Below are 10,607 nucleotides of genomic sequence, written 5' to 3'. Positions count from 1 at the left end.
ATTATTATTAAATACCACATAATTATTAATAAGATTCATAATTTCGTTTTATTAAATCAATTAATATTATTGACATAGTTTAAGTGTATTTTGAGGTTAAATAATATGGGATACATTTAAATACGATATAGGTACTACTGAGCTTATTATTAAAATAATTTGGGTTAATGTTGCTAGCACAAGAATGATTTATCACTTTTAGATAAATTATGAGATATTTTAACATAAAAAAATAATTATGTTAGTTAACATCGTATATTTTTCAAATGTACGGTAAAGTGTATTTTAGTAAATTATTTAATATATAATAAAAAAGAAATCCTGCATAATGACTAATTTTGGAATTATTGTCATGACATTTGTCAATTTGCTTAATACGTCAAATCCAAATACCTAGGTACCTAAAAACTTGGATTTTGGACTTTTCGAAATTCCGTAGTTATGTATACAAAAAAAAAATAATAATATGTAAATTGTAAAAAGAATTTTAATAAGAAAATAAATTGGGAAGTGACAATAATATATTTTCATAATAAATGATATAAAATATTATCGTGTATAAAGACAACGATGGAATTATCGCGTGAAGCATTTCGTTCAGTAGGACGTTTTTGGAGGGCAAATATGTAAGATTTTTGATGAAATTTACAGTAGGGTATCTGTCCTAATATGTCATGAATCTAACAAGAAATGAATAACAGTCTCCGAATTATTTTAAACATAAACCATACATTTTAATATAAAAAGAAGAAATGAGAATTCCTAAAGCATTAAGTCCCCGCCTTCAAAATCTTTTGTTGTAAGTTTTATTTCTATTTTATTTTGAAACATTAAAAAGAACTACTTTAGTAATCTGTGTGTTACAAACAGATATGTAACACACAGAATAGTATATTCTCTTTTATTAATTGCAGAAGACGTTTTGGTGTATACGAAAAAGTTAAACCAGCAGAAACAACACCCAGTAGAATAGTACCTGAACATATTGAAAAACCTGATTATGTTCTAGGCAAATTATTAAACACTAGTAAAAAACCTGAAATTAAAAATGAAGAACAAATAAAAGGAATGAGAAATAGTTGTAATGTTGCAGCAAATATATTAAAAATAATTCAAGCATTTGTTCAGGTGGTATTAATATTTAAGCTTTAAACTTTGCAATTGAGTCATCCTCAACTCTGTGTGTTTGAGGATTGAAGAATACATATACTATCCATAAATTATTTTGATTATAAACAATAATTGCATTGCAAGGAAATCTTAGTACAATAAAAAAATAATATTAATAATTACATTTCAAATAATAATTAAAAACAAACATAGTAAATAAATGCTGTTAGCAGCAAATTTTGCATTTTGGCTTGGTGATGTTTTTTTTTGTTTTTTTTTTTTAATGCTGGAAAAACGCGTTATGCGTATTCCAGTTATGTGGGGCTCACTGGTATCCAAGGCACTGAGTGCGCCCCGAACATCTGAATAGCCATTAAAAAACCAGCGGTACCCTTTACGTCTTAACGAGGAGTGCTACGGGATCGCTTTCGCATGCTACTGTGACATTGTTGATAAAACCCTGATAAAACATGCCCTTTTTGGAATATTAATTAGATATAAGCATTTATTTCACCCGTCACAGATAATAATTTACAAAAACATTATCATATAGTTTACAAAATAAATACTAAAATAGTAATATGATAATAATTTTAATGTAATTTGTAATTATTTTGATAATTTAAATATTTTAGCCTGGTGTATCAACAGATGATATCGATGAACTAGTACATATTTTAAGTTTAGAAGCTGGAGCATATCCTTCTCCATTGCATTATAAGGGATTTCCCAAAAGTGTATGCACATCTGTGAACAATATTGCAGTTCATGGCATTCCTGATCTTCGACCTTTACAAAATGGAGATATTGTTAATGTTGATATAACTGTAAGTTCGTTAATTTCATAAGTCATTTGCTTTTTTAATGAAAGATGGTTACTATATATAATATGATACTACTATAATTACTAATGTAATATATTTTTTTTATAAACTTTAATAATGTTTAAAAAAGCCAAGATGGCTCAGTGGTAAGAACGCGTGAATCTTAACCGATGATCGTAGGTTCAAACCCGGGCAAGCACCACAGATTTTTCATGTGTTTGTGTTATAATTCATCTCGTGTTTGATGGTGAAGGAAAACGTTGCGAGGTAACCTGCATGTGTCTAATTTCACTGAAATTATGTCACATGTGTATTCCACCAACTCGCATTGGAGCAGCGTGATGGAATAAGCTTCAACAACCTTCTCAAATAGAGGAGAGGAGGCCTTAGCCCAGCAGTGGGACAAATACAGGCTGTTGCAGGAGTATGTTTTATCAGGAATAATTAAAGCAAGATTTTGCTAATAATTTACCAGAAACTAATCAATTTTTTTTATTAATTTACAAATTCAATTATAGACTCAAATGAAATTCAAAACAGCCTTTGTGTAACGTGTTTAATTGTGGACCTACCATTATAATAGTCGATAAGTATAATGCATATAAAAAGCGCCTCATAGAATCGCACTGCAGTGTACTTTACATTTATTAAAGGAAGTTGAAATGTGTACACAATATTTTGCGTGTTACTATATCAAAATATGGACTTAAATATTATAAAGAAAAGTTAATTTCCTTTACGACATGTAAAATGCTCTGCCGCCGTGTTTGACGTAATTTACAGTGCAAATTATTTGAATAATGCAATTTATTTCTAAAACTATATAATATTTTTTTCTACGAACATTTATCGCATAGTTAAAAGATATACATTTAAATTTTAAGGTATATTTTAATGGATACCATGGCGATTGTTCTAAGACATTTCTCGTGGGTGATGTTGATGATCATGGCTTACAACTTGTGCATGCTACAGAAGAATGTCTAAACCAGGTTGGTTAGTAGTAGTTATTTGAATAGCGGCTATTGGGTTATATTCGCGGTATTCATAACTTAGTTTTTAGATTTTTTTTTAATAGTGTTTTTTAGATAAATTTGAAATATCATTTTAAATTACCTAATACTGTTTACAATAAAAACATTCCTATAGTCTATTCCAATCATAAGACATAATATATAAACAACTTCCCATTGATTTGAAGTGATATTTGGTCTACAGATCTTGAATAATCTATTCATTATTGATTCGTGAGAAAATGGCGTTTTTTGGAAATGGAATTCGTCGATGTTGTTAACGGAACTTTGGACGTTAAATTAAAGTAAGGATAGAAGTAATTATGTCGAATAATGTTCTACTATAAATAAAGATATATACATATATACACTGTATATATGTAATTATATAATATGTAAATCTACGGTTTGTTTCTTTATCTTTACTCTTTTTTCCATTGGAATAGGCTATAAAATTACATATTATGTACTAAAAATATATCATTTATATTTTATTTGAATTATGAAATGTTTATAAAATTATATAAATTTATTTATTGCAGGCAATAAACATATGTGGTCCTGATGTACCTTTTTGTGATATCGGCTTCAGAATACACAGGGTCGCAAAAAGACATAAGCTCACTGTTCTACCAGCGTTTGTTGGACATGGAATTGGAAAATATTTTCATGGCCCACCTGAAATCTATCACACACGTAAATAAATTGATAACGTACCTACGGGAAATATTTTTACTAAAAATCAGAAACTCAAAATAATACGATTTTAATGTTACAGAAAACCGATATCCTGGACTAATGAAGCCGGGAATGACTTTCACTATCGAACCTGTTTTATCTCATGGTAAAGAAAATACGATATTATTAGAGGATGGATGGACTGTCATAACAGAAGATGGTGCAAGAGCAGCACAAGCTGAACACACTGTTTTAATTACTGAAGATGGAGCTGAAATACTAACAAAATAAATAATTGTTATGAAATAGTAAATTATTAGTAAAAATAAATTAATGATGTTTTGACAACTTTTTTTAATATGAGGCTTATAAAATTCGGATTATTTTATAACAAATCTTCATCGGATGCCATAGCGTAATTACTCACAAGATTAATTACGCTATATAATTAAAACCGGAATACAATAATACCAAGTACAGTTGTTTCGCGGTAGAATATTTAATGTGTGCTTGCACAAAGCCCTACCAACAGTAAGGTGTTATGAAATAAAACAAAGAAATGCGTGTGACATTTTATTTTAGCTTGAATTCTTAAATTTAACAAAAAACATGTTACATTGAAAGCACAAGCAGTACAATTATTATCATTTATAGGCTGTTCAGTCAAACTTGATAATTTAATTATAGGCTTGGAAGGAAGATATCGATCGAGAAGTTTTTACGTAAGTATTAGAAATAGTTAAAAAGAGAATAAGGCGTAACCAGTGGGACATAAACACAGCCCCGACATTTAACTATTCGTTTAAAAACTGTGTTTTCAATTATTTTATAGTTTGGTCCCATAAAATCTCCAGCTACGCCTCGATAAGTGTATAAATAGTATAACTACGACCACTTGAGTAAATGACTTAATAGTAAACGAAGAATAGACTTGATTGCTTATACAGTTTAGAATTATAAAATTTAGCATGTAGGTAATAATAAATAGCGATCATTGCTATAATTTTATAAACTACCAAGCACTTTTATTTCGTTAAACATTTATTTAGGGTTTTTTTGCGATTTTTTTTTCTTAAATATTGACTAGATTTGAACACAGATAAAAAACCCTGCAGAAAGTATAAACATATAATATTTTTTTGAATTAATTTTAAACAATTTCATAGTATTTGGTGCTCTTTTGGTATTAATTATTATTTATTTGTATTTAAATACATTATAATTACTTTACTTACATTTATTACATAGAAACGCGAATTAATATTAAAATTCAAGATATCCAAAATAATGAATATCTACAATAAACATGCCTTGATAAATAAATATATTACATATTAAAAATGTATACAATATTATATACTTTTAAATTATAACATGGAACAATTAAATTCATACAACGGTGTTTAATAATAAAAATTACGATGATTACATTCGTATATTATATCAATACTTATAATACTAAGGGTGCTTAGGGAAGGATAAAAGAGTGTATAAAAGTTGATAAAAAACTTTTAAATAGATTTAACAACATACAAAAGCTACTTCGCGACGATATAATATAATCTACAATAAAATTACTTAAATGTATTTTATCACTCAAGGTACGATGTCATTTAAACGAAACACAAAAGGTGGGTAAGGGTAACAATTTCAGGAAAACTGAAATGTCAAAATCAAATATTGTAAAGAAATGAATTAGGTACCTACCATAAATTCGTCGCCACAGACGTGTACATCAAGATATATATAAAATTAATTTATATAATCTACATTACGTGTATTTATGATTTTTACTTAGATTTCGATACCTATTTCAAATGAATAAAATAATAAGTTCGTGCCTTGTGGTCGCGTTTACGAAAACTGATAGGAATCTCGAATTATACAGAAAGTACTTATTCAGGACTATAAAACTATATGAAAAATCATATAAAATAACAATATTTGTATAGATACGTTATATATAATTATATTATAAATAATTATGATCTTATTGATATTACTTTTGAAAAATTAATGTAGTTTTTGTCGTTCATTTCTCTATTTCATTATGGAGCAAAATGAAAAACTAATTTTCTGTAATAATTAACCAATTTTTATGAAACTACGTAGCGTGCAACGTACGTTTAATTTATACTGGACACGTTACCATTTTTTTAAAGAGTACTTAAGCCAATTAGCTGTGTTGCGTGTTGAAATTTAACGTGATATAGGTTAACGAATAAAAGTAAATTAAAAATAATAGCCTTAAATGTCCCAATGCTGGGCTTAGATCGCCTATCCGTTTGAGGATTGAAGGTTATTCTAGCACGCTACTTTGTTTATACCTATTAATTATTATGAATGCAGGCAGGGGAATATACAAGTTCATTGAAAATCATTGAAATTAGATACATGCGATGCGATTGCGATTCTTCACGATGTTTTCCTTCACCGCTAGCACGAGATGAATTATCAAAACACATTAGGCACATGAAAATTCAGTGTTGATTTCCTGGGTCTTGAACTAGCAGTCATCGCTCTGTTATTATTTTCAGTATCGTTTGTCGAGTATACCTAATATAAATTGTATTCGACAACTGATAGAATCACCAGCTTTAAAGTTTCCATATAAAAGGAGACGAAACCTTTGTCAGACAGTGGGAAATGAATGGGTTATTTCTCTAGTTTACTTATCGACGGTATATAATTTGATGAATTAGGTACCTATAAGTAATACGTTATCTTTTAATTTGAATTTCTATGTAATCTCCTTTTTTGTTTTTATTTGACGCATTTCACGACCACAAGTTGAAACAAGAGCATAAATTAAAATAACTAATAAATTAACTTTCGTCAAATCATGACTCTGTCCTCTTCAACTCGTTATGTTTACAGCAATATTTGAAATAAAATACAATAATGTATAAATATAATAAAATGATTATTATTCAACAAGCAATTAGAAAATATCCTAATTACTTTACTATTCAAAATCACACTTATAGGTGTAATGACCCTACCATTTAAAGCTTCATTCCACTGACACAAAATTAAATTTACGGTAATAAACATTAATATTACAGGAAAATTATGAAATCTTCTTTGAAGTAGGTTATAAATGAATGGGGTATTCAGATCATATAACAGTCATTTGACATATGTAAATAAAAATATCATTAAATTACATAAGCACTTAATCATTAATATGTTTATAATAGTTAATTTGTTAATTTAAGTTTTTAATGTAAGCAAACCGCTTTCATATTTTGAAGAAAATGAAAAAAAAAACTCGGTGGGTGATATTACCCATACGAATTTTGGAGTCATATAAAGAACAATATTAATATATTTATAGTGTAATTACAAAATTTAAGAATAACATCCTGCATGTTCTTATTCTAGATTATTATTTTTAAATGGCACAAATAGTAAATTTAATGGAAAAATACTTATATTATATAATTTCAATAAATGTCGTATCATTTTTTTTTAAATGAAATAAGTGCTGAATTTACTTTGATTATGGATATAATAATTTTAACTATACTAGCTTAATAATTTTTTCATTTGTTTAAAAATCGATAAAAAACATATATAGTATATGCAAATAATAATAGCCTTTCTTATAAACATTGCTGTTTAGTTAAACACTGATTTATCTCTTTCTATCATTATTGATTTGACATTCGAAAGAAAAAGATATAAAACTGTTCAACTAATCACCCATTAAACAATGATCATAAGGCTGTGAATGTTCTAGATAGAAGGTAAGTGAAGTTTTTTAACATTTTTATTTGTGCAGTATCACTCATTCAAGAAGATAGAATATGAAGATATTTAAGTTCTATTATTATAGTAAATATATGAAGCATTCAAAAATTTAAGGTTACTCATGTATATATAATATTATGTAACCAATAATATTTTTAACGGTAATATTTTTTATTACTCAAGCTTAAAATAAATATCCTATATAAAAATAAAAAAAGTAAATGCAAAATCGGCTTAAACTTAAAGGTTCCATGCAATGTTGAAATACTTTAACTTATAGGTTTTGTTTAATTTCTTTTTTTGTTATATCGAAAATGTAAGAATTTAAGCTTAGGTAGTTTAACTTTTTTTATTATTAAACGATTAAATATCAAACTGAGAACCTTGCTGAATTTAAACACAAACTTACTTTGAGATACAACTTTGATTAAACATTTAAAAAATTAACATTTTAAAAACACTTTTCTCATTATATTATCAACTGTCCCAAAATTCTAGACAAGTCAGTATCGTTTTTGAATGTTTAACCAAAATATTTATCCTTTGGAGCCCTTAAAACAAATATTTCAATTTTAATAGAATATAACAATAAAAACATAACAAAAGATTATTAAAACATAATCAACTTATGCCATAAACCAAAACAAATAGATTATGGTAATAAATAAATTTAAAATTATAATTTGTCTATCTATCATTCATTTTGTATTACTTCTCTATTTTATAGAACCGTTGTACAAAATCAGTCAGATTAAATACTTCACCAGGGCCAGAGTCCGAGTCCATATTAATGTACTCATCTAAGTTATGAGTTGAGGCTGAAATGTTAAGATTTAATCAATTTACCTCTTTCTCTTAGTAGTATATATATTGTTTATGACTAACAACTTACCTATAGGCAATTCCAATGGAAGAAGAAGTATAGATAAACAAACAACTTTGACTTTGAATTGTTATTGCTGAGATCTACAAAAATATTTGGTGAATTTGTAAAAAAAATATAGGTTGAATGTTGGCAGTTGTTATCAGATATTTGGAAGTAAATTTAAGTAGATAAGTGGAATTGTGCTGTATTATAAATAAGGATATACTACATATATATTTACTCAATAGAAGTGTAGTGCATAATATTGCAGAGCTTGTATATTGCAAATATAATGTAAAGGTTTGTTTATCTTTACTCCTAGTGCCATTGAATAATAGTTAGGTATATTTCTTACTTACTTGAAGTGCAGATGGCCGGATAAGGGGGAGGAGGTTTGATCCATGAACCATCAGGTCTCTTCATATGACGTCTATCAGAGGCAAAATGTTGTATAAATTGTTTAGCAGGAACTACACGGAAAAATCTAAAATAATTTTATTAATGAGCATTTTATATTTTTCCAACAGTTCAATACTGATTATTTCTATTTTTTCATTTACCTGTGGAAATCCGACTTCAAGACATGATCTGTGCGAAATGTTTCAGTCACATATTTGTGGAAGAATGTTGGAAATGGAAGTTCAGAATCCAAATCATAAACTAAACATGTTTTACAATCCACAGAATAAAGAAATATGACATGATAATCCTAAAAAAAGTATATTAACATTAAACAGTTGTTTTTGTATAGATTTAATAAAAATATTATAACACAAAAATATAATATCATATTAGTACACACCCATATTACGAGGCGATCGTCCTCGCGCCCAGCCCTTTGTTTCCACAAAGGAACAGTGCGGCATGGGTTCGAAATAAATACAACGAAGCATCTGTCCAGCTCTATTGGAACTCTTATAGACACATCTGAACATAGTTTCCATACGTTTTCTTCACTGCAGTGCAGCAAAACAGAAACAAAGCAAAACGAAAACATTAATTATAATTATCGTAGCATATTGTTTGTATTTCTAATTTAATGTAAAATTATACTTGCCAGTAACAGGAAACATATGAACATTCCGCTTGTTTGGGAAATAAGGGCTTAAGGGTTTTATCACTCTTTTTATTATTTTCATTTTTACTGAGATGCACTTGTGCATTGACCGACATTTTGACACTTTGACAGCTAAATTAGTAGTAGAAACTAGAAGTCGATGTAGTCTATGTATGTACCTTTACAAAAAATATCATATTTTCATAGACTATAACAGAACAATTGAATACTTTATAATAATTTTTTTTTTTTAGGGAAACACAGCATATCGTATATTACAACTTAATATAATAATCATATTTTAACACTTATGCCAGTTAAGTTTCCACTACTGTTTTAACAGGGAAGTGGACTAATTTTGATGTTACATAAAATATAACTATTTATGACAAAGTAAAATTTTAACGTAAATATGGTTATGGTTAATTACTAATAAGTATTTTTCACAAGATTATAAAATTTACTTAAACTATTTTTAAACAGATCAATGTGGTTGTATTTTCTATTATGACTATTACAAGATCTTAGATAATGCACAATACAATAAAAAATTCTAGGAAGTTGTAAAAGCAAAATAAAACATTATTATAACATTGACTTAAAATGATCATGAAATTTTAAATGTTGTTTTAATTAACAAATAAATAATTGTTTTTCTACCAATAAATAACTTGTTAGGTGTTAAAATGAAATAGTTCCCAAAGTGAACATCATGTCAGTAATGTCGTGTATATGAATGAAATATAAAAATAATGATGTATATAATTTTTGGCTGTATTATTTTATATCTTAGCATATTTAATGAAAAAAAACAAATTAAACTATCAATGTTTATGCCATATGGCAATATGGCCAGCTGGTTAGAAGTTTGAACTTTTGAAGCTTTGAACTCAAAAGCTAATATTATCTTTTAGTTGCTTCGAAATTTTCTTTCATATTGGAGAAAAGAAGGGCGGTGCGTTGTCCTAGGTTTCGGCCGGACTAGCGTATCGTCCGTCCTTTACATTCAGTATTTATAATAACAATACTAATACCCCATAAAAACGCCACGATGACCCGTAAGTTCCTTATAATTTGTCAACCTAAACATTGTAATGTTATATGTGCTTTTAGGTTTTTATTATTCTTTAAATCAGAAAAATGTAATTTAATCATCTGAAAAACCTTGATATGCATTCAATAGAATGTTCTGGATGTTTATTGTGAAGATGCATGACATTTTGAATGAGTCAAAATGACGCTACATTACATAAATTGATCCTTCCCTTTGTTCATAACAATTATGAATGTGTAAATATTTATTAGTA

At 27.6% G+C, this 10,607-nt stretch overlaps 2 protein-coding genes across 3 annotated transcripts; one reads left to right on the top strand and one right to left on the bottom strand.

Moving 5' to 3' along the window:
* The first annotated feature begins 385 nt into the window (after positions 1-385).
* Positions 386-3,965, top strand: LOC126768131 (methionine aminopeptidase 1D, mitochondrial). Of its 2 annotated transcripts, none has more exons than XM_050486092.1 (6): positions 386-626; positions 915-1,128; positions 1,746-1,937; positions 2,819-2,926; positions 3,490-3,643; positions 3,726-3,965. In XM_050486092.1, the coding sequence occupies exons 1-6, from the start codon at positions 571-573 to the stop codon at positions 3,914-3,916; spliced, it is 915 nt and encodes a 304-aa protein (XP_050342049.1). In that variant the 5' UTR covers positions 386-570; the 3' UTR covers positions 3,917-3,965. The 2 variants fall into 2 exon arrangements, with proteins under 2 accessions (XP_050342049.1, XP_050342130.1); XM_050486173.1 differs by having other exon boundaries at positions 386-799; positions 3,726-3,964.
* A 2,928-nt stretch (positions 3,966-6,893) lies between these two features.
* On the bottom strand, positions 6,894-9,428 carry LOC126768622 (protein N-terminal glutamine amidohydrolase). The gene is made up of 5 exons (XM_050486864.1): positions 9,301-9,428; positions 9,046-9,199; positions 8,804-8,952; positions 8,603-8,727; positions 6,894-8,196 (listed from the first exon to the last, which is right to left on the bottom strand). The coding sequence occupies exons 1-5, from the start codon at positions 9,414-9,416 to the stop codon at positions 8,087-8,089; spliced, it is 654 nt and encodes a 217-aa protein (XP_050342821.1). The 5' UTR covers positions 9,417-9,428; the 3' UTR covers positions 6,894-8,086.
* Positions 9,429-10,607: the final 1,179 nt, after the last annotated feature.

Source organism: Nymphalis io, chromosome 1 (assembly GCF_905147045.1).
Source record: "Nymphalis io chromosome 1, ilAglIoxx1.1, whole genome shotgun sequence".
Taxonomy (NCBI): domain Eukaryota; kingdom Metazoa; phylum Arthropoda; class Insecta; order Lepidoptera; family Nymphalidae; genus Nymphalis; species Nymphalis io.
The sequence above is the reverse complement of the archived record's forward strand: the minus strand, read 5'-3'. Positions and strand labels throughout refer to the sequence as shown.

Bases quoted from the DNA above. Each gene is read 5' to 3' on its own strand.
- LOC126768131 (XM_050486092.1), top strand. From the start codon at position 571: ATGGAATTATCGCGTGAAGCATTTCGTTCAGTAGGACGTTTTTGGAGG. The intron at 627-914 runs GTAAGATTTTTG...TATTAATTGCAG, and splicing joins CGTTTTTGGAGGGCAAATAT to AAGACGTTTTGGTGTATACG. The intron at 1,129-1,745 runs GTGGTATTAATA...TAAATATTTTAG, and splicing joins TAATTCAAGCATTTGTTCAG to CCTGGTGTATCAACAGATGA.
- LOC126768622 (XM_050486864.1), bottom strand. From the start codon at position 9,416: ATGTCGGTCAATGCACAAGTGCATCTCAGTAAAAATGAAAATAATAAA. The intron at 8,728-8,803 runs GTAAATGAAAAA...AAATTATTTTAG, and splicing joins TTGAAGTCGGATTTCCACAG to ATTTTTCCGTGTAGTTCCTG. The intron at 8,197-8,602 runs GTAAGTAAGAAA...TTAACATTTCAG, and splicing joins TCCGGCCATCTGCACTTCAA to CCTCAACTCATAACTTAGAT.